The sequence below is a fragment of the Pistacia vera genome, unplaced genomic scaffold (assembly GCF_008641045.1).
Source record: "Pistacia vera cultivar Batoury unplaced genomic scaffold, PisVer_v2 Contig197, whole genome shotgun sequence".
In the NCBI taxonomy this organism is placed as follows: Eukaryota; Viridiplantae; Streptophyta; class Magnoliopsida; order Sapindales; family Anacardiaceae; genus Pistacia; species Pistacia vera.
The window spans coordinates 180971-204109 of NW_022195998.1; the positions used below are offsets into that span (position 1 = coordinate 180971).

The following is a 23139-nucleotide window of genomic DNA, read 5'->3' on the forward strand; positions in this document are numbered from 1 at the left end:
GTCCAGAAGCAATTTGCTTGTGGTGCTTATGTTCGTTTATCTGGTGATTTTGGAAAAGAAAAAAATTCTCACTGATATACTGAATCAGGTTACAGGGAAGAGAGGAGAGAAAAAATTCCCTCTTGAGTCGTCACTGAAATAGGAGCTGCGTGAGAAAAGGTATTTGGTAATGTTGCTTGATGTCCCGACTCCTGATATTTGGGAGATTATCAAGAATGGTTTTCCAAATTCATCAAATGGTAGCGGAATTATTTTCAGTTTTCAAGAAGCTGATGCAGCGCGGTACCCAGAAATAAGATTCTTTGGAAGAGAACTTTTAAGGCTCAAATGGGAAGATACTGAAATTGCATCAACTCAAAGCAAGAAGGATGGGGGCAATGATATTGTTAACAAGATAAATCCCGATTGGGAGCTCAACCCGCGCCTGGAGGGAGCTTTCAAATATTTGGACAAGGATGATGGCAATGATATTGTTGCGCTAAAGGATTATCAGTGTGCAAGATAAATCAAACAAATTAGATGGAGTTTGATATATGTTCCCACCTTAGGGTTTTTTGAGTTTTAATTGGGTTTGATTCGTATCATTTTTGTGTTTGTTGGGTTGAAAAACACTCTCCAACACCGGTGGCAATTGCCGGCAATGGAAGAGGCTGAGAAGAGAAAAGAAGAGAAGAAAGAAGAGAAGGGTTTTTTTGTAAATCACTTTGTTTTCCACCCAAATCAGAGGATAACCTAATATTTGGGTTTGATTTAAAAGTTTGAGGGTGGGAAGTAAATGGACCACTTTTTGGGTAATAACATGTCGTTAACTCCACTTTAAAATAACCTAATTAATAACTCAAGTATACAACATTAGAAGAATGAAGCCTATGAGTCAGTAAACCAAAGAGGCCGCTAATTGGCAATAGCCCGCCAGAGCCTGTGTGACAGGCTCATTTTTTTCTAGGCCTAATGGGCCTACTAATAGAAAAAAAAAATTATAACTTAAATATTAAATCTAATTCAAATCTAAGTCAAAAAGTATTCCATTTATGGTTCCATCATTTTCCGACACTGAAATCGAAAGTTGAAACCATTGGGTCACAGTTTCTCTTCTAATTATTAATTAATTGCCATTTAAGGAAACCAAGCCCGTATTTGATGCGGGGGGATTATCATAGGTTAATTAGTCAAGTCATATTGTTGTGATTTTGATTGATAGCTAAGAGTAAAAGCAAAATTTATGAGTTGAACTCTTCAAGCAGGAGCAACATTTGTTTAATTAATATACTATATTGAATTAATACACAATCAATTATGAATTATATTCATATCAGTAAATAATTTAAAGTTATATTTACATAAATTTAATAATTAATCGTGATTATGCCTAATTTTTCTCAACACGAACATGACATGCCCTAAAAAATATGTACACTTTTATGAGTGGAGTTCATGTGTGAGATGGGTGGACACTACAAAGTCGGTGTTCACATAACGATCAGAATTACTTGGCTGTATTTGAAGGGATAATTTTGTAATTACGTAAAAATCGCCGAACTAGTCACTGCAACCAGAACATATCGGCGCTATTTAAGAGAGTCATGACTCATGACACGACCACGAGACTGGCCCTTACCTTACACAGTCACAGCATGGTAACAGTAAGTTCTGGGAATAAGGAATAACGACAAAGAATACAACTTTTTAGTAATTTTAAATATTCCATCAATCAGGATTTAGGACCCACTATCCTGCGACCGACTCTGTCTCTTCCCACTCATCCAACATTGTGGGTCCCTTCCTCCATAATTACTTTGTTTGAAACTTTGAAGTTTGAATCCAACGAAAACCCCCAAATCTAACACTCATTCCTCTCTTCTCTTCTCTTCGCTTCTGTATATGTTCCCATGTCTAAGGTATTTTAACTACAATTAGCAACCGACTATGGCTTCCACTGCTTATAGAAACGGTACTCTTCAGACTCAGAAGGGAGCTGTCAAGCCAATCACTGCGACTTCTTCAAATTTTAAATCATCTTCTTTCAAATCTAGGCTTAATCCATCTCAGTCCCCGGGATCGGCTCTTCGCCGCAGCAGTCCATCATCTTTCGCCGCCGGAAATGACGGAGGTCAGTTACATTGCACTTTCTGACTACAGATAATCAATTATATATAAATTGATATGTTCTTGCTTCTGTATTTAACATTTGTAAGGGTTCAAGAATCTTGATACATATTGTTTGTTTTTAATTTGAGTTTATATTGCGATTTTGAAGCTTATTTGCTAGTCGCTATTCGTTTATGCAATTTAATGAGCGTGTAAATAGACTCGATGCAAATGCCATGAAGTTTAATGGCTACATTATAATTTTGTTTATGATTTAATTTCATTGGAGATGCAACTGTGGAAGACTGTAAAAGAACCATAAAACTGGCTATAAGGCGTGTTTATAATTCATATGTTGTGTGATTGTTGTATTTTGGTGATTGATTAGGTATAAGTTGATTAAGGGTTTTGAGATTCACTTCTTTGCTGATCCAAAAAGAGGGAAAAAATGATGAACTTAGGGGTTTATGTTACATACAAGGAAGGCAATGAATATGAGATATGGAATTTGTGGGATTTTTAACTCTTCAACTTGCTGCTTTCCTTTTGTATTCTGGGCAGTACCTGGAAGAGTACGGGTGGCTGTGAGATTGCGACCTCGAAATGCGGAAGAGTTGGTAGCAGATGCAGATTTTGCCGACTGTGTGGAACTGCAGCCAGAGGTGGTTTTATTCTCACTTTAGTTACTTTTAACTTTGGGTAGCAGTTAAAAGTTTCACTTGTTTTTCTTATAGATGGTTTTTTGAGCTCTGTGCTAGGTTATAGCTTGGTTGTGGTGCCATTAATCATTTTGGGTTTTTGCTCTACCTCAGCTTAAGAGGTTGAAACTTCGAAAGAACAATTGGGACTCTGACACGTATGAATTCGATGAGGTTCTTACAGAATTTGCATCGCAGAAGCGTGTCTATGAAGTTGTTGCCAAGCCAGTTGTGGAGGTCTGTTATGTTTGGTGTATTTAATTTTTTTTATTTTTTTATTTTTTTTTTAAATATTTCTTGATCAAGCTAGTTATTCTTTATCAATAGTGTACATGGCTAAATCATGCAACAATGCATGAGTTGGCTTGCCCTGGACCATTTCTATCACTTATCTTCTATCATCTGAAACTAATGAGTCTTTTACTTTTTTTTTCTCAGCTTTAAAATTGTGCCATGTCTCTAGGTAGATACATCATGCCTTATGCAGCATTTAACTAATTGTGCCTTATAATTTTGTAGAGTGTTCTGGATGGCTACAATGGGACTGTCATGGCTTATGGTCAGACTGGCACTGGGAAAACTTTTACACTTGGTCGACTGGTAGGGGAAGACACTTCTTGTCGTGGAATCATGGTCCGGTCAATGGAGGATATTTTAGCAGATATTTCTTTGGAGACAGATTCTGTTTGTGTCTCGTATTTGCAGGTTGTTAGGCCCTTATCATGTAACACTGAATTTTACCTGTTATTGAATTTGAACCTTTTAACTTTATAATCTCTTTCATTGTTGACCCATTTTTTAGTACTAGTTTATCAATTTTGATCCTTTATTTTATTTAGTTTGTTTTGATAACATCAAAAGTTCTATGTATATGTCCCACTGGGCTTGTAGTTTTCTAATAATTTGTTCTTAATAAATTTTGTAGCTTTATATGGAGACCATCCAGGATCTCCTTAATCCAGTGAATGATAATATCTCTATTGTGGAAGATCCAAAAACTGGCGATGTTTCACTTCCTGGGGCAACTATTGTTGAGATTAGGGACCAACAAAGTTTTGTGGAATTGCTGAGACTGGGGGAAGCTCACCGAATTGCTGCTAATACAAAATTAAACACTGAATCTTCACGCAGTCATGCTATTCTGATGGTGAGTGATACTTATGCACCATTATGTTGTTATTTCTAATTGCCATTGTATTAATTTTAGTTTCTGGTATTTGATCATATATGTTTCCTATGAGATCTATGTTATTTATGGAAACATTGACTTATAATTATTTTCAGATACATGTTAAGAGGTCAGTCATAGGAGGAGATGAAGCCCTTTCAAGTGAAACTAACAATGGATCTCACTTGGTAAAACCTTCGAAGCCACTTGTACGTAGAAGCAAACTGGTTATAGTAGATCTGGCAGGTTCAGAACGTGTTCACAAGTCAGGTGCTTAATACAACTAGCGGGTATTTTTTTGTTTTTTATTTTTTATTTTAAGATTAAAGTTTTCTTTTATATCAAGATTTTCCTTAGAGCTATCTTTTTCCTTTTTGTGCTTCCACTTGAGAGAGATTGGGAGAGGAATTAGACATCTGACCAACCTATACATGCTTTTCTTGATTGTAACTATTTTTGGAGTTTGAATTGTGTGACTCAGACCCTCATGTTTGTAGTGCTATTATGAGATGGATTGTTAAGAAATTTCAGTAGTCAGTCTTAATTCTATTATTTTCAGAGATATTTCTGGACCAAATTATACTATTGTTATATACTTGTAGAACGCTGTGACAGTTAATGAACTTCTGTGGCATTCAGAAACATTTAGAAGTGCTTCCAGTCAGCTGCTTTAGTTAATAATTTGAAATTCTAGAAGTAATTGTTTTAGAAGAAAGTTTTGTGTGAACACTGCAGTCTTGATCACTGCAAGACCACAGAATATTCAAAATAGGAACGGAAGACACCTGTGATCAGAAAGTTCCAGAAATGTAAATCTGATTATTAATTGTTGCCTCTTGGTTGACATTTATTCTCCTGTGAACTTGGACTTCTATGATTGCATGATGTTTCTTTTTAAATGCTTTATCTTGATTTTGGTCATTGTGCTTGAGGAGTTAGAGCTACATTTGCAGTGAATTTGACTCTCTTCCCTCTTCTGGCAGGAAGTGAGGGGCATATGTTGGAGGAAGCCAAGTCTATTAATCTCTCACTTAGTGCATTAGGAAAGTGCATAAATGCTCTCGCAGAGAATAGTTCCCATGTACCAGTGCGTGATTCAAAACTTACAAGGTTGCTTAAAGATTCATTCGGAGGTGAGAAGCCTTTTGTATGTGTAAGTCACTCAGGTTTCAACATGACCAGAACAAGCAGTTCATGAGATGCTCTGTGTTACAAATGTGCTTGTGTTAAATCGTTAATCTAATAATTGTCTGGCCTATTGCACATTTTGGTTCTGTAGTCGAATTTTATTTCAGGCCTTTATACCATGGATCCCAATTTTTAGTTTTTTCTATATGCATGTCCTCATAACATTTCCTTTATGAGGCATCAAATTTTTTCCATGTTGATTACCTTTGTTTCTATGTCTCACTTGAAATCTGTCATTGTGTTTCAGGAACAGCTAGAACCTCATTAATTGTGACCATTGGACCATCTCCACGTCATCGAGGAGAGACTTCCACTACCATATTGTTTGGGCAGAGGGTTAGTTTTTCTTTTAGAATTGTTAAGTGTATTTGCTGCATATTGTCTGCAGTCAAGCTACCATATGTTTACCATAATTAAAGTTTGTAAGCAATATTTCTTAGACAGTGTGAATGATGAATGGTAGTGTTGTTCATCTCCTATAGGCTATGAAGGTGGAGAATATGTTAAAAATAAAAGAAGAGTTTGATTATAAAAGTTTGTCTAGAAAGCTTGAAATACAACTGGACAAGCTCATAGCAGAAAATGAAAGGCAACAGAAAGCGTTTGACGATGAAGTTGAGAGAATAAATTTAGAAGCTCAGAGTCGTATTTCTGAGGTTGAAAGAAATTTTGCTGATGCCTTGGAGGTTTGTTCATTTATTTTATATATTATTTTCTTATAAAAGTTGTCACTGTCTTTGCGTTCATTTTGATGATTTCACATAACATCCATTTGACGTTATTTAATAGTTTCAGTTCTTATATACGGGTGAATGCGCATATAATACTACACAGTTTAATTTTTTTCCACATCATTTTTTGTAGAAGGAAAAACTGAAGTGCCAGATGGAGTATATNGTTAAGTGTATTTGCTGCATATTGTCTGCAGTCAAGCTACCATATGTTTATGATAATTAAAGTTTGTAAGCAATATTTCTTAGACAGTGTGAATGATGAATGGTAGTGTTGTTCATCTCCTATAGGCTATGAAGGTGGAGAATATGTTAAAAATAAAAGAAGAGTTTGATTATAAAAGTTTGTCTAGAAAGCTTGAAATACAACTGGACAAGCTCATAGCAGAAAATGAAAGGCAACAGAAAGCATTTGACAATGAAGTTGAGAGAATAAATTTAGAAGCTCAGAGTCGTATTTCTGAGGTTGAAAGAAATTTTGCTGATGCCTTGGAGGTTTGTTCATTTATTTTATATATTATTTTCTTATAAAAGTTGGCACTGTCTTTGCGTTCATTTTGATGATTTCACATAACATCCATTTGACGTTATTTAATAGTTTCAGTTCTTATATACGGGTGAATGCGCGTATAATACTACACAGTTTAATTTTTTTCCACATCATTTTTTGTAGAAGGAAAAACTGAAGTGCCAGATGGAGTATATGGAATCAGTAAAGAAGCTGGAGGAAAAGATGGTTTTAAATCAGCGGAAGCAAGAAAGTAATGGCTTCATTAGTGATAGATATAATAGAGAGGTATGCTCCCTCTAGAGACATTTCTTCCTCTTTCTTCTGGTTGTTTGAAAAAGTTGTCAAAATTATGTTTAGCCAGGCAAGCCTTAACATTGCTCAATATAGGCACTGTATTTCATAAATATAGGAGAAATATTGGTTAAAGCTGTAACCTATTATTCGTAGAGAAATATTTTCCAAAGCCGTAGATAGTTGATAATTTTTGTTTTTTTTTTTTTTTTAAAATTTCTTCAACATTTTTAAAGTGCTATCTGTTAGCTTGTTCAAGGCCCTTTACATTGTTAATCATTTTGCTTAGCAAATTCCCATGAATAAAGGTTAAAATTTATGCTTTTCTATGTAAATTGTTTATAGATCTGATTAAATATTAACTCCCTCAACCTAAATATTTAATAATGTGCATATATTGCATTGCTTTTAAAATGAATCTGTGAATGTGAGGATCTTTGGACTGCAATGGCATTTCACTGGCTTTTGCATTGCTGTGAATGTGCTGGCGTTATGTATACCACTTTTTCACTATTTACATGAATTTGCCATCATTTTTGGATGGGTTGGTTATGTTTCGATTTTGATATTCTACAGGTGCCTGGAGTTTCTGTTGCTGAGGAAGTTGCGGAGGTCAGAAAGTTGCTTCAAAATGAAATGTATATGAGAAAGGCAGCTGAAGAGGAGCTCAACAAGCTCAAGAGTCAGTTCGGGAAATATATGCAATCGGGGGTATTGTTTCTTATTCTGAACTGTATAGAATTCTTAAATTAAGTTTTTGTCTTTTCTTGATTTCTGAACCATATTGAAGGGATTATTTTTGTTTTTAAGTCATGTGAAGATACGGAAACTTCAAGGCTTCACAAAATGCTACAGGATGAGACACATCAAAAAAAGAAACTTGAAGAAGAAATAGTGATACTACGAAGCCAATTAATGCAATTGACTTTTGAAGCTGAGCAGGTATTTGATTTTGTGATCCTTTTATGCTTGCATGATTTTCTTTGTTCATATAATTGATGATGATGATATTATTTCTTTTGATCTAATTTGAGAGTAGTTGAACATTTAACCATTACATTATCTAGTAATATTATGATTTGGTGGCTGGGCAAAGTTCATTGTTCTTGTAACTCAAACATAAAGTGGGAGGAAATAAAAGAAGAACTCAAGCTTTTCCATAGTTGGCTTACTTGTGGAATCCAATAAAAAACATTAAAGTCCCACTCTGTGTAAGATACCTTTTTGCATAGGATAACTGAAATTGCATATTATGCATGAATATTAATCTTAAGCATATGTACACTGTCCATCATAGTCCTTTTAAGTTTTAACACAGGATTGTGTGCAAAATTTTATCTCAATTTGTAATTACAGATGCGAAGATGTCCTGGTGAGAATGGAAATGCTTGTACGGGTTCAGATAGACATTCTCAATACAATGAGACTGGGAATGGACAGAAGGCACCAATTACTACCCTTTTTGAACAAGGTTGTGAATCTGTTACTTTTTGAAGTATCACTTAAAGCCATGTTTAGTGCAACCATGTTAAGTGCACATGTTTCTTATAGTTTCTGTATTAATGAATTTTACAGTGGGGTTGCAAAAGATTTTGGCATTACTTGAGTCAGAAGATGCCAATGTACGAATTCATGCTGTAAAAGTGGTGGCCAACCTAGCAGCTGAAGGTGGGTAATCTTTTTCCTGGGACCTTGTTATTAATTATCTGCTCTGATGTGCTGTCCCTTGTAGAATTTGAGATGTTTGCTTGCTTCTCAAGTTTTATGAATTTAGGTTGCTGCAGTTGAATCTTGTTGTTGAAACTTTTTTAAGAAACTTTGGGGTAGTAGTTCTAGCAGATTAGTTCAGGATACATCTGTGGAGTGCTTGTAACGGTGTATTATGGTGTTTTACTGTTGAGCAAATGCATCATTCTATTTGTGTGAATGGACAACTAATATGCTACCCCTTTTTCTTTCTTTAACAACAAGGATAATATGTTATGGAAATTCTTCTATCATTTGTATATTTGCACGGTTATTATTCAGAGCTATATGTTTTGACATCATTGTTGCTATGATCATTATTGCCAATGTCTCCTATCAGCTAGCTGGGGATTTTAGTGTCTCAGCCAAACTACCCATCCCACTGTATTGTGCTATTCATTCTTGGAGAACATTATTACTTGAAAGAGGACAAAAATGTTTTGAGAGTATATGTAATTATGCACATGACTATCAGAAATGTATGTTGCTATGTTCACTTAAAACTCTGTTACAATTTTGCAAGAATTGATGTGTGCTGCCATGTACTGAGCAGAAACAAATCAGGAAAAAATTGTTGAAGCTGGTGGTCTTTCTTCCTTGCTGATGCTTCTTAGAAGTTTTGAGGATGAAACTGTTCGCAGAGTAGCAGCAGGAGCAATTGCCAATCTTGCAATGAATGGTAATAGCAAATTGATTCTTGTCTTATCTTCAAGAACAAGGGGGCTTTCTTCTTTATTTTATCATCACTTCAGGCTTGATATCTCATCTGGCTTTCAATATAATTTTCTATTATTGTTGCTTCTTTTTGTCTTTGCAGAATTTAATCAAGAACTTATAATGCTACAAGGAGGAATCAGTTTGTTATCTATTACCGCTGCTGATGCTGAGGATCCTCAAACTCTACGAATGGTTGCTGGAGCTATTGCTAATTTATGCGGCAATGGTATATGGTCTTCTTTCGTCAACTCTTTTGTTTTCTTATCTTTTCTGTCATTCATGTTATAGAACTGCTTAGGTGTTGTAAACTGGGAAGAACTTTTGGTAATTCGTTGTGGTGGGATATGCATATGAGCCCTTCTAGAATTGATTGCAGTAGTCGAAGAGATACTTCTGACACAATTTATAATCAACTATTGGTTGCACATAATATGAAATTTTAGTTTTTTGATAATTTTTCTTTTGCTAGAATATGGAAGGCATGAAAATGTGGCCTATAAAGATGTGTCACCCTCTTTGTGGATGTATTGTTTCAGCTTCAAGAAGAGATTTCTAGTTCTTTTTATTCTTTAACCTGCTCGTTGATTCTGATTTGATTTCAAACAATTATTATGTCATGGAATTTTATTTATTTATTTGTTGTCTCATAGATAAGCTTCAAACAAAGCTGAGATCGGAAGGTGGAATTAGGGCCTTGCTGGGAATGGTGAGATGTGGGCACCCGGATGTTCTATCCCAAGTTGCACGAGGAATTGCTAACTTTGCAAAATGCGAGTCCCGATCCGCTACTCAAGGTTCACCATTTTTCTAACGCATTTCATTTTTTGGGTTTTAACTGTTGGAATTAATCTATTTTAATGGTCGGAAGTTGCACAGAAAATATAATTTTGATGCCAAAATATTGTCTTTTTGTGGTAATGATATATATCTATATGCTGCACCACTACAGGGATAAAAAGTGGCAGATCTCTGCTGATAGAAGATGGCGCACTTCCATGGATTGTACAAAATGCAAACGATGAAGCCGCGGCAATCAGACGACACCTTGAACTTGCGCTCTGTCACTTAGCGCAGCATGGTAAATTTACTTGCCTTTTTCTTTGAAGAAATTCAAATTCTTGGAGACCTGTTCCTTAAAAGTACTTTAATTTCTTTCCAAAATTTCAGAAGTAAATGCAAAGGACATGATATGTGGAGGTGCCTTGTGGGAGTTAGTACGTATCTCACGGGATTGTTCTCGAGATGACATAAGAAGTCTTGCTAATCGGACTCTGAATTCCAGTCCCATCTTCAAAGCCGAAATGCGGCGATTACGGATAGACTTTTGATTATTATTGGAGTAATTGGCTTCTTTGGATTGTTTCTCTGGTGCCCACACTTTGAGGATCGGAGTGATGAACGGAAACTTCCTGTGTACCGCTGTACAGGCATTAAAGGAAGCGAAGGCCTGGATTTTATCGCATTTTCACTAAGTTACCAAATCCAGTTGCCAACTCGCCATTTTTCTGCACATATAATGTCACCTCGTGTTCCGGTATTTTTTTTTTTTTTTGTATATTTTATTTATATAAAACCTTAGAATGCAAGTTTCATTTTTTTTTTTTTATTTATTTGTTGTATAAATTGATTTATATAAAACAGTAGAGTGCAAGTAATTATGTTTTAGTTCCAAGTTCCAACCAGACCAGTGAAATTTTTTTAATATAACCACCACTGGGGTGGTTGATGTTAAAAGAGAAAAGAATGATTCAATATGTTCTTTTAAATTCACGATAAAGGAGCAAGATAAAGATCTAATATGGTTTCTTGAGTTTAAGTTTTCACAACTACTAATAAGGGTGATATTTAAAACTTTTATTTAATTGATAGTTCTTGATTTTTTGGGGATTAGTTAAGATATGTGTAAACTGATCTGGACATTTATGGTCATAAAAAAAAAATTGAATAGCCTATTATTGGTAACCCAAGATAGGTCTTCCTCGTCGCCTTCATATGTTTATGATTTTAGGTTTGTTAAATGAATTAAATATTTGATAATAATTTTTAAAATTATACTCAGTTGATGGGGTAGTGTTTAGTCCTATTTTTTTCTTTATAAGCTTCATATGAATTTTTTTTTTCCCCTTACTTTATAAGATAATATTAACCATTATAAGATACAACGAATTGGGCTGTATTACAATAAAAGATTGACTCACGTAAGTCACAATCCATTCTTACAAATTTACAGCTTATAATTGGTCAGTTTGTAATTGGATAGAGTAAGTTGTTTCATTAAAATTACGAAAGAAAGTTTATGAGATTGAATTGTAAGTGTAATATTGTCCGTTTTATTAAACCCATGGTTTTGTAAAGATAACGGGCTAGTGTTAGGCCTTTGATCTCGCACTATGTACAGGCCGTAATTACAAAAGTAATTTTACGCTATTGCAAGATCAACAAAGCTACTGACACCGAAAAACTTGCACCGAAAATGTGTACTGGCCTACGTATATCAGGCCTCTGATTTTTTTAATAATATAATATGGACCGGAGTCCATGTGAGTGGTTGCGTGTTTTAATTTTTGAAACTTCCCCAAAATTTTTAATCTAAAACACAATTTTATTTTATTTTATTTTGATTACAGTAAAGGACGGGCGTCCATAAGGGTGGGACGACCGTCCTTTACATAAGGGACGACCGTCCAACCCTTACGGACGACCGTCCATAATAAAGGGACGGTCGTCCACCATTTATGGACGGCCGTCCTTTGTTTTATTTTTTTTTTAAAGCAAAAGAAAGGACGGGCGTCCTTAAGTAATGGATGCCCGTCCATTATTTATGGACTGGCGTCCATAAAAGTTGGACGGCCATCCATAAAGAATGGACGGGCGTCTATTACTTATGGACGCCCGTCCACAATGGTTTTTACTTAAAACAAGCTGCATGAGCTTTACTTAAAACGAACTACATGAGTTTTACTCAAACTAACTGCATGAGCTTTATTTAAAATGAACTGCATGAGTTGAATATATATTTTTTTTTTTCCATATTTGGGTCAAGGACGGGCATCCATTATTTGTGGGCGCCCGTCCAAAAGTAATGGACGATCGTCCATAATGGATGGATGGTCGTCCCTAATGGATGGACGGTCGTCCCTAATGTTTAACAAATTTGTTTAATTGTATTTTATTTAGGGATTGGCGTCCTTTAAATAGGGACGACCGTCCCTTGTATATGGACCCCTGTCCATATAATATGGACAAGAGTCCATGGGAGTGAACGGCCGTCCAAATTTCACTAGAAAAAAAATGTTAAAAAAATCAGAGACCTGGTACAGGTAAGCCGATACACAATTTCAGTACAAGTTTTTCGGTGTCCGTAGCTTTGTTGTTACAAGATTATTAATTCGTAAATATATGTTTCAGCGAGCTTCTACTATGCAGTAAAGTTTATGGTAAAGTTAATCTGATCTTAAGATTTCACCTAAAAAAAAAAAAGATATAAATTTAAATCTAATATGTTTATTTTAATAAGTCAAATAGTAAAGTACGTATCCAGAAATCTTTTGAATTCGTGTGGCTCTAATTAGTTATAATTTTAGTTGTAAATATGTTTTAAAACTCTAGGCTCAGCCCAGCCGATTTAACCGGTTCAACGGGGGACCGAAAGCTTCAACGGGCTGGGTTTATATTTTTCTTATTCACCCAAAACCCTAAGATTTGGGAGGATGATCAGCGAACAATTGACGGCTAGGATGTTGGGGCTTTTGAAGAGAAAGTGTCGGTGAATGTAATGGTGGTGACGACGTTGATTTCTGGTGAGTAAATTGACCGAAAATCGAACAAAACTGGCAGCGACAACAACCGGCTTTTGTCGGTGATTGGCAAGGCTAACAAGGGTGGGGTGAGGTGGGTTTTGGTCGGGAGGAAGAGGGGAGTAATTTCTGGGTGATGGGGAGGGTTGTCGACGTTAATGAAATCTGACCTAGAATGCCGATGCCGGCGTCAATGAGATCTGGTCGAAATCGAACATATTTCGGCCAGATCTTGGGTATATTTTAAGGGGAGTGGGCTCAAAGGACGATTGAGATTGCATCTGGGGTGTCATCGCCGCCAACCAGTCAACGAACTATTTGTATTTGGGGTGTGTTTACTAAATTTTAAACCTATAAGGACTTACGTAATTTTTAGGGATGTATTTGTTGAATATTTGAATTGACCGGTCAACCCGGGACCGGGTTTCACCCCGGTTGGGTTTTAAAACGTAATTGACAGTGAATTTCGTGTTAAATCTTGAAGTAGAAGTTTTGGAGTTACAGTGCAACTGCAAGCCAAAGTTAAGTGCCAATTATAGCAATAATTGTAACGTCAAAACAACCAACTCATGAGAAGCGAAAATTAGCTTAACGTTCATCACTCAACCCTCAACCCTCAACCAGCATGTCAAAAGAAAAGCTTTATATTTCAGCAATCTGCAAAAAGTGCTGTGTTACTAGCTTCCAAAATTTGAGAAAAATAGATTATTGTAATTTGTAAATGCTCGTTGTGATGGGGGAATACTATTACTTACTAACAATATGGACAATTTACTCGCTCAAATTCTTCAATGATACAGCTTTAATAACCAACACTAGATCTAGGAATATAGACTATCTGATCATCCGACATATATAAATAACTTTTCTGTGCTGTTTCCTAGAATATTACAGTCATAAATTAATCATTATCAGCTGCCTAGGAAAAGAATACACCTCCACTGATTCTTCAATCGTATTGCATGCAAGAGCAAGACCTCAACCCCCCAACGTGGACACTAATTTTCATATTGTTTCCATGTATCATATTTTCCTTACAGATTATGACTACGCAATACATGAACTATCCCAATAAAGGTCGTAACCACAAAACAAGTTTTGGTGTGATTAAAGCCGTGAGCCTCTGTAGTATATATATTCAGCAACCTATGGTCAAATGGTCAGCAATTGTTTTCCGGGGAGAACGAGGAGAAAGATGACAAGCTAGACAATTATATAGGTAAACTTTAGGCCAGAAAGCCTACAAAGGGTCCACATCATTGATACATTTAAATCAGGGCATTGACAGATTCTAAGCATTCAACTTCAATTATGTAACTGCAGAGATGGGGAATGTGGTAAGCTATAAAGTGGTGGGTTTTGATATATATGAATAAAGCAAAACGAAAAAGGGAAAAATTATGAGTGTACAAATAGTATCTTAATGCTTCATATGTACTGGTAATCATTGAAGTGAAGTTCAAAGAACCTAGCTAGATAGAGATGTTCATCATGAAGAACCAGTTCAATATATATCATCTTCTTAAAGCCACCTTAGACATATGGTCCACCCAATTATCACTTCCAACTTGTAACAGACCCCACACCACACTATTTAATGTTTATTTTTTTAGATTAAAACCTTGTACATTCACGAAGTTTACTAATATAAATTTAGTTATATAAAGCATTCTGCAAAGATAAACAAACTCTACAAAAACTAGTTAATTAAGAACACTATGTAGCAAGACGAAGCTTAATTATGAAAGAAAACATATATATTTCGCCTAGAATTTGATACAGCATTTCTATTTTTTTTTTTTCTTTTTGTGAAAGAAGAATTATACATAAAACTTTGCAGTGAAAGGCACAAGTTCACACAATGACAAAAAATTGAAATTCGTTTAGCATGGAAAAATGTAAGTATGAGCCTTATTAGTATTAATGAGCTAGGATATATATTGAATAATCAATAAATGCTGGAGAAAAATGAAATTACTAAATATTCAAGGAAACATAAGCAACAGTAATAGAAGAAAAGGAAAAGTGCAAAGCAGAAGAAAATATTAATATAGTACAAACACGCAACAATACTGTTTAAAGTTAAAAAGATCTAACAAGAAGAAAAGCAAAATTTATAAGTCGTTTGAAACCTTGTAAAAGTAAAAAGAAAGAAAATAGTTTCTATAATCAAGAGACGTAATAATGGCTCAAGCCATCACATACATTCAAAGAAATAATGCTCAAAGCAGCAAGCAAATGTTGGTAGTAGAGTTCTATGATCAATATGGAAAACCAGAAAATCTATATAGGGTTTCGAAATGAAGACAAAGTGTTTATTTCATGGCTTACCTCACTGCTTGATTCACTCAGGCAGGAGCTCTTTTATTTCTCTAGAGATGAATGACAGTTTTAGAGAGAGAGAAAGGGAGAGAGTTTAACGCTTGAGGTGTGTTTGCCTTGGTTGTCAGTTGCCTTCATATGGAAGTGTAGCTGCCTCGGAAAAGAGCTTTTACAGAGCAGTGCACGTGTAACCCAGTATTCAATGCTCATTTCAGCTACTATAATAAACCCTAAACCAGTCAATGATAAACCAACAGACAAGAAAACCCTAAGCCCATTCCTCTCATCATCACTCTCCTTTCTTCAAGTGATGATTTGCCATACACCCACCCACCAACCTCACAATCACAGTGTCAGTCAATAATAACATAACTATATATAATGAAGCATAATTAAAAATATCAATCCAGGAAAGTAAAAAAATGCTAAATTTTTGGGCATAATCACAGGTGATTTACTGACAAGATCCTAAATTTCTAAGACACTTTCAGCTTTTGCATACATATATAGAAAATATAAATGAACCTAAAACATTGTTTTAAAGAGAAGAACATAACATTATTATTTCTCTCTTTGCACTTTTGATCATGCAAGAAAATCTAAAACCTACAATCTTATAGGCGGTTGCTTTTCCTCTTTTTTCAGAGAAGACTGAAAGATCGTTGTCAAGCAAATTACTAGAACTGCTGTTAAAAGCAAATTAAAGGTAAGAAGATATTAATGGTGTTTCATCTTTTGCTAAAAATATCACGAGTTGGGATGAAAAGAAAAGCGCGCTATTAAAAGCAAAAACAAAAAAAATTCATTAATTTGTACATCCTTCTTCAATAAAAGGTAGATGAATTCCAAGATCAACATCTTAAACATAAACTAACTTATGGAAGAAGAAGAATGAAAGGTGTTTAAAGACGTCAAACAAAGATAAAGGAAAAGAAAAGAAGAAGAAGAAGAAGAAGCAGCAGCAGCATAGTTTGTTTTTGCGTTAAAAAGAAGGACGACCTGTGCCCCAATAGGCCTCAGCTGGTAATTGCACAGAATTTAGAAGATTTGGTGGTAAGCCATGAATGAAAGAAGCATTAGGATCTTGCATTAATTGCTGTGGTTGTTGCTGCTGCTGCTCTTGTACAAGTTCCGGCGACCCTAGGGGCTGACTTCCCGGTATGGACCCCACTGGTGCCTCTTCCTCTTCCAAAGGAAGCCTCTCATACGCCGCATTACCAAAAGAAGCCGCCATAATCACCACTGGACCTGATGCAAGAAGTGGGCCGACAACGCTTCCCCCCACCACTTGGCCTTGACCTCCGGCTAAATATATAGTGAGTCCTGAAGCAGCCGGTGGTGCAGGAGGCGGTAAAAAGGATCCTGAAAGTGATAAAATCTCGAATCTACCATGTAAGGTCACAACTGCACCGGGTGCAGCCGGTTGTCTTAGAGTTACATTAGTTACAGTACCGCTACCACTCAGAATGCAAATCCCTCTTTGTCTTCGCCTAGCAAATGTTGATACACTTTCCATTATATCACAGCCGTTGGCGATTTCCATGACATGAGATCGGAGGGCATTTGCGCTATCACGGGTTATGATGATGGGTGGCTTAGGCTTGTTTTTTGAGCCGGCCGGTCTGCCTCGGGGTCTTCTAGTGATTTCTCCTTCTCCTCCAGAGACCATGGCTAGTTCATCCCTGTCTTCAATTATGTTTGTGTGGTTGTTGGTGTTGTTTTCATCACGATCTCGTTTTTGGCCACGGTTTAAGCTTCCGTTACCGTTTTGTTCTTCATCAGAATTTTGTTGGTGAGAGTGTTGAAACTGGTGGTGCGGCTGTAGGTGAATATCTCTTGTGTGAAAGGGAGGAGGAAGAGGGCGGCCATGAGCTGTAACTGGATTCATATCTAAATTTGGTTAACTCAAACCCTAATTCACTCACACACCCAATTGAATTGAGAAGAAGACTGAGTGAGTTGAACTTCTCGGTCGAAACTTGCTTGCTTTGTGGCTTTGTATCTTACTTTTTATGAAACTTAGATGGATCAAATGATGCTAACTTTCTCTAGAAAAGGAAAAAGAAAGGGCTTTTAAGCATCAGCTACCAAATTTTCAGCTGAAATAGCTGAATCAAGCCATCTTTCTAATATCTACTCCTCATGTGAGAGAGGAGTTGGTTTCGCTTAGCTGAGGTTGAATCAGGTGAGGTCTCTGTGTGTCCTAAGAAGAAAGATAAGTACTTGGGTGAAAAATGAAAATGAAGAAGAAGAAGAAGAAGAAGAAGAAAGAGAAGGGTGAAGAATAGAGAGAGGTGGTGTTTGGGTGGTGTTATTTTTGTTTTAACTTTTTAGGTATAGAGTTAGAGTTAGTGTTAGCGTTAGTGTTGTTGGGTTAGGGTTAGGTCAAGGTATCGGATCGATGATGGTAAGTTTTGGTAAGAGAGCGTGCGCATGGGCGGTGCTGTGGGCCTCACTTTCTCTCTCTTTTGTCTCTCAAAACCCATGGGTCCCAACACCCCATGTTCACTCTCTCTCTCTCTCTTACATTAATGTCTCTCTCTCTCTCTTACATTAATGTCTCTCTCTCTCTCTCTCTTACATTAATGCCTCTCTCTCTATACCCTATAGGACTACAATTTCAACCCTCACTATAAGATCATGCTCTTCTCTTCTTACATACCTTCTTCCCAAAACTCACTACTCTATTTTATTTCCATATCTACCTATATACCTCTCTCTTTCTCTTCTTCTTTCTGTCGCTCTCTTTCTTATTCCTGAAAGCGCTTGAAACAGGCTTCAGCCTCTTAAACCTCAGTTTTGTTCATGAGGGGGAAAGTTTCTTATTTTCAATGCTTCATCATCGAATATGAGTTGTATATAAAGCATAAAACGTATAAACAGTGCACTACTGCGCTTTAAAACTTGAATATATATATCAGAACTGTTTGAACTCTAAACTCATCTATCACTATCTTTCCATGTTTCGTATGATTGTTGGATCCCTTGACATTTATGTTTTTACAACAGAGTAAGTTTGTGATTCCAGATTTTACTCAGAAGTGCCAGAATGAAAGACTTATCATTATGTGAAAAGACGTTATTTTGGTTGTATAAAATGACAAAGATGTAATAAAAAACTGAAGGCTTAAGATGGTAGTTGGTCTGAAGACCAGAGCGTTACAAATATTACAGTGGAGGAGTTGTTGTTGGATACTTGTAGAGTTACTGTTGCATTAAATTTACAGTAACAGAAAATTTAAACGTGTTGAATATTTGAATAATGGAATGGTAACAAGTGATTAGACTAAGATAAGATCAGATTAGTTAGATGCATGCGGTGGGTCATGGGAAATTGAAGTGGACCCGTCGGAAACAAATTAGGTCACGACAGGAGAGTCAGGGCGTGTCTTAAGGGCGATTCTCAATTCTAGGAAAAAAAAAATGAAACCCTTTCTCTCAAGTCTTTATCTATTACATTGATGTTGATTTTCATGTTTATATTATGGGGTCCACGTAATTGTGCATCATGAGACGTGTCTCCTCCCCACTTCCTCTTTCCTTTCTTTTTAACCATTTAAACAAGGACCATATGTTTCATCCTTATGTCTAACATTTTGCTATATTTCATTATTATTCTCGAAATAAACGATAACTTCTTATTAACATGCACAATTATTCCCTTTCCACCTACTAAAGTACTTCGATTTCAAGTTTTATATGAAATTCATTGAAAATGAAGTCGCAATTTCTATATGCAAAGTGCGGCCAATCTTTGATTTAGATCTACAGCTGACGACCAGTAACTGGTAAAGAAACCGCAATCATCGCATGATCCGTATACGAGAAGTCCAAATAATTAAACAAAGCACATTTTCCAGCACTCCTTAAATATATAGAATCTTTTGTACTTCACGAGTTCCATTACCTTAATTTCATATTCATCAACCCTTGTCATGCTCTGCTCATCGCATATCACATTGGTTTCAAAATTATAATTTTATTGTAGTTCGATTTGAAACATTCAACTGCTAGACAAAACTTTATTCTATGTGACACAAGAATAATGTTGTCATTTAAAAAATATTATCAAATTAGGCTATAGCCTTTAGTATGGAAAAGGCTGGATTGAAGGTGACCTATATATATTGTGTTTTATTAAGTCTTTTATTCGTTTTTATTCACTTTACATATTAAAAGGAAAATTTTAATTTCATTATGCAGTTAAACAAATGAGTTGTAGTGGTGACTGGGAGTGATTCTTAATGAGATGCGGTCAAAATTATAAGAGGACGTGCTGGATTTAATTTGTCTGAGTGTGTGGGCATATGTTGCGATGAATTCACGTAAGGTAATACTAGCTGCCAACTCATGTGCACGTGCATGTGCAACACGCACACCCACGGGGAACCTTACAGGACGGAATATTCCCTTGCCGGTGATGATATATGTATTCTTGTCGTTTTATGCAATTGCTTTCGAGTCAAGTACGGTTTTAATTATTTTCTACCGTATACCCAAGTACCTTCAAACATAAGCGAGATCAACGATGTCCCATCCTCCACCCTGTGGAGATATGCATGCATGATTTATGCTTTTCAAAAATAAGTTATATTAATTAATTGAAGGCTGTGCGTAAGGTAGCTATTATCTCCATCCTTTACCTTGTTGGCAAAATCTGTCATATTTAAATGACTCACCAAAGCTACCTCACCTATGTTTCTTGCTAGATCCCGATCTTTAATTTCCATTCACGATTTGACACACTTTCTATTGATTGTTTAGAGTAACGGATATGTAGAAATTATATAATAAATAATGAAGTACAGAATTGTAGGGATTGAGTTAGATTTGAAAATAAATGAAAGCGCGCAGATCTCTTAGCTTAGGAGTTAGGTGAATAAAAATGAGTTTGGAAATGTAGGTGAAAAAGTGAACAGGGGGGGGGTTTGACTGCATCGTTAAATGGAGGTGTATGGTGAATAAGAAACCAGGGCGTGTGGGCGTGATAGGGTGGAGTTAGAGAAAGGCGTGGGTGGCGCTGACAGTCGACTGACACACAATTGAGGCCGAGGCTGAGGCTGAGGCTGAGGCGCAAACATTAACACTGGATGTGCATGTGTTTGTGAAATAGCACGAGCACGAGCGGCCATTCAAGAGATGGAATGAATGAATGAATGCCAAAATTTTAGTCAACCAATCCTACTACCCATTATCTGTTTATGCAAGAGAATAAATGAGGTGTCTTTCCTTTCTCCACTATCTAATCTGGACAGAATACTTATTATATCTTTTCACTACTGCCATCACTATCACCTCCACGCCCTGAATTCTATGAATCCCTTCGGTGTTCTCTGCCTTAATTTTACCCACACTGTTTCTCACTATTTCCAACTTTGCCATTCTAACTCTGAATTGATTCATAAAAATCATGACTAAACTTTTCTATGTTTCAGCTCACTAGTAAGATAGCTGACCAAAAAAAAAATAATACCTCTTAATGCATGTAGCTGGCTGTCACTTTAGCCTCTTTCTTCGGCTCATCAAGAAATATATATGGAATAAAAAATAGAACAGATTTGGTGATTGGATGAGATAGGTGGGTCTTCTCCGGGACAAACGGTCCGGCTTCTCCTCGTTTTCATGTTACTTTCGTCCATTCTCATTCGATTAAGCCAACCATTGCCTCTGCTAAAAGCAAGCGAACAAGAAAATTTGAACCAACTTAATATTTAAAAAATGTATATGTATATATTAATTGAATATTATACAACAAACCAATCTCTCTTTGATGAAAAGAAGCTACCAAACAAAACACATCAATTTATAAGACTAGAAATTAATGCATGGCTGTAATACAACAAACAATCGTTTTCTTAAATAGTCAACTGTCCCCAACACCATCTTTGGCCTCCGAGGTACTGAAATCCAAGTCCTCCTCAACACCAGTAACTCTTATGTTATGAGAGGAAAAACTCTCTCTCTCTCTCTCTCTCTCTCTCTCTCTCTCTCTCTCTCTCTCTCTCTCTCTCTATATATATATATATATATCATTTATTTAATTAAGTCATTTCTTGCCCACTACTATATTTATATTTGTCATAATCATCACTCTTTGATGGGATTTTTCATAATCCACCCGCCCAATTTTCAGAACTAAAAAGGTCTCTTCAAATTTGATTTCACAATGATAGCACAAAATTTAGCCCAATTCCCAAGTTCTTGCAATAATTTGGTGGCAAATCTATAAATTTGACCATAGTGTCATTCGTCTAGAACATGCACAACCTACAAGGATAAGAATCTATATATCCACTGAAATTGCAGCATTAATTTACACTGCCCTGCTTCATTGTTCTTATGATGATTGTGGGTCAAAGCTTTAAACGAGAAGAATTACTCATTTTAAACACTACTTACTTTGCATTTTTATTGTTTGGTGTAAAACCTAAAAGTGGGTGTTTGAAGTTGAAGCATCTCTTTGAAGTATATATATATTGCTTTTGTCTTTAATTATTCCCAACTTAGTTTTGAAGGATTGACATTATTGAAAGTTGGTTCCAAGACTTGGTTTCTATAGGTTCACAAGTCTAACTAACCGAGTTCAAACAGCGTAAGGTTCACGGGGTTCATCGAAATGAATTAGCTCTTTTAAAAATGAGTAAGATGTTGAATCTTGTGAATATTAGAAATTGATTCTTTTTATAAGAAATTAAAGGCATAGTCTTCTCCCCATGAGAGTGGAAGAAATGAATTAAAGCTTGGAAAACTGTTGCCACGTTTGGTCTATCTAATGCAATTAAAATATTGTAATACTTATCTAATCAACTATCTTATTAAAGAAATCAAACCCAATATCTTATTCAAATTAAATTAACAATTAATTTACCAAAGGGTCTAAAGCTAATCCAAGAAGAGTATGGACCACATGAACGAAGAAAGATAAACCCACTTCCATGTGAGGGGCACCTATGGCTTCGAATCAAGCATAATTTCGCATGTTCTCACTCTCTTAGTAGCCGCTTTTCACTCAAAGTGGCTCGAGATTGTTGCACCCTTTTCTTCCTCTCCATGGAAGGCCAATCTAAAAGCTTTCATTTATGAGTTAATTAATCAAAACACATCGAGCACTGGGAATATTTTAGAGCTAAACAGCCGACCAAACTGAGGTTGCCATGTGATTGATAGTGATTTGTTTGGAATCATTTAGTCATCCTTTCACCTGCTTATATGACCTCTTTCAAATCAAACACTATTGCATTTCATTGACAGCATCCATAATGTCAACATTTTCTTTTGATTTTGATCACTAATAAATATATATATAATGCAATACGATTCTTCTATAAACCCTAAAGTTTACGTTGTTAATTTCCACTTAACACTTTTATCCATAGAATCCTTTTCACTTTTTGAAGTTGCATTTTGTTGTAAAGTAATTATATTATCAATGGGCGACTGAAAACCACTTTGAAATGGTCTCTCGATAAGAATTAGTGATGATAAAGCAGTATTTAGCATCTAAGCAAACTCTAATCAGGGTGAGAATAGCTAGCTAGTATTGGCATTGGCATCTAATTCTTTGGAACCTTTTCCTTTTAATTGAGATTAGATTTGATAATATTAAAATTAATTATTCTTTTAGAGTTGAACTGTTATATATTAATGATAAATAGCCAAGTACAAACTCAGTGGTTAATATTTATACATAAAGAGGGCATTATAGAGCTCAGTTCCTGCATATTTGGGAGGGCTAATTATTGTTCGGAATCTTCTAAGAAAATTTTATTGTTGTGGAAGTAATAGATAATTAGTTAATTGGGACTTGAGAAAAAAGTAGCTAGAAAATGTCTTGGAAGACAATGCCCTGGATATGATGAACCCTTTAAAACACCCACTTAAT

General features: G+C 35.8%; 2 protein-coding genes across 3 annotated transcripts; one reads left to right on the forward strand and one right to left on the reverse strand.

Annotated features, from left to right (window-relative positions):
* Positions 1-1812: 1812 nt before the first annotated feature.
* LOC116128145 (kinesin-like protein KIN-UB) lies at positions 1813-10774 on the forward strand. 2 transcript variants are annotated; one of them, XM_031413832.1, is made up of 19 exons: positions 1813-2110; positions 2650-2750; positions 2901-3023; positions 3306-3491; positions 3712-3933; positions 4071-4224; positions 4938-5087; positions 5390-5478; positions 5625-5828; positions 6547-6669; positions 7252-7386; positions 7486-7617; positions 8032-8146; positions 8251-8343; positions 8975-9100; positions 9239-9364; positions 9789-9932; positions 10088-10216; positions 10306-10774. In XM_031413832.1, exons 1-19 carry the CDS (start codon positions 1927-1929, stop codon positions 10464-10466), a joined length of 2697 nt encoding a protein of 898 aa, XP_031269692.1. In that variant the 5' UTR covers positions 1813-1926; the 3' UTR covers positions 10467-10774. The 2 variants fall into 2 exon arrangements, with proteins under 2 accessions (XP_031269692.1, XP_031269693.1); XM_031413833.1 differs by lacking the exon at positions 1813-2110 and having other exon boundaries at positions 2847-3023.
* Positions 10775-16096: 5322 nt separating this feature from the next.
* LOC116128118 (AT-hook motif nuclear-localized protein 22-like) lies at positions 16097-17557 on the reverse strand. The gene has a single exon (XM_031413795.1). The coding sequence runs from the start codon at positions 17143-17145 to the stop codon at positions 16240-16242; it is 906 nt and encodes a 301-aa protein (XP_031269655.1). The 5' UTR covers positions 17146-17557; the 3' UTR covers positions 16097-16239.
* Between the last annotated feature and the right edge of the window lie 5582 nt (positions 17558-23139).

Coding starts and splice junctions, on each gene's coding strand:
- LOC116128118 (XM_031413795.1), bottom strand. CDS start 17,145: ATGAATCCAGTTACAGCTCATGGCCGCCCTCTTCCTCCTCCCTTTCAC.
- LOC116128145 (XM_031413832.1), top strand. CDS start 1,927: ATGGCTTCCACTGCTTATAGAAACGGTACTCTTCAGACTCAGAAGGGA. Junction 3,024..3,305: donor TTGCCAAGCCAGTTGTGGAG/GTCTGTTATGTT, acceptor ATAATTTTGTAG/AGTGTTCTGGATGGCTACAA. Junction 5,829..6,546: donor ATTTTGCTGATGCCTTGGAG/GTTTGTTCATTT, acceptor CATTTTTTGTAG/AAGGAAAAACTGAAGTGCCA.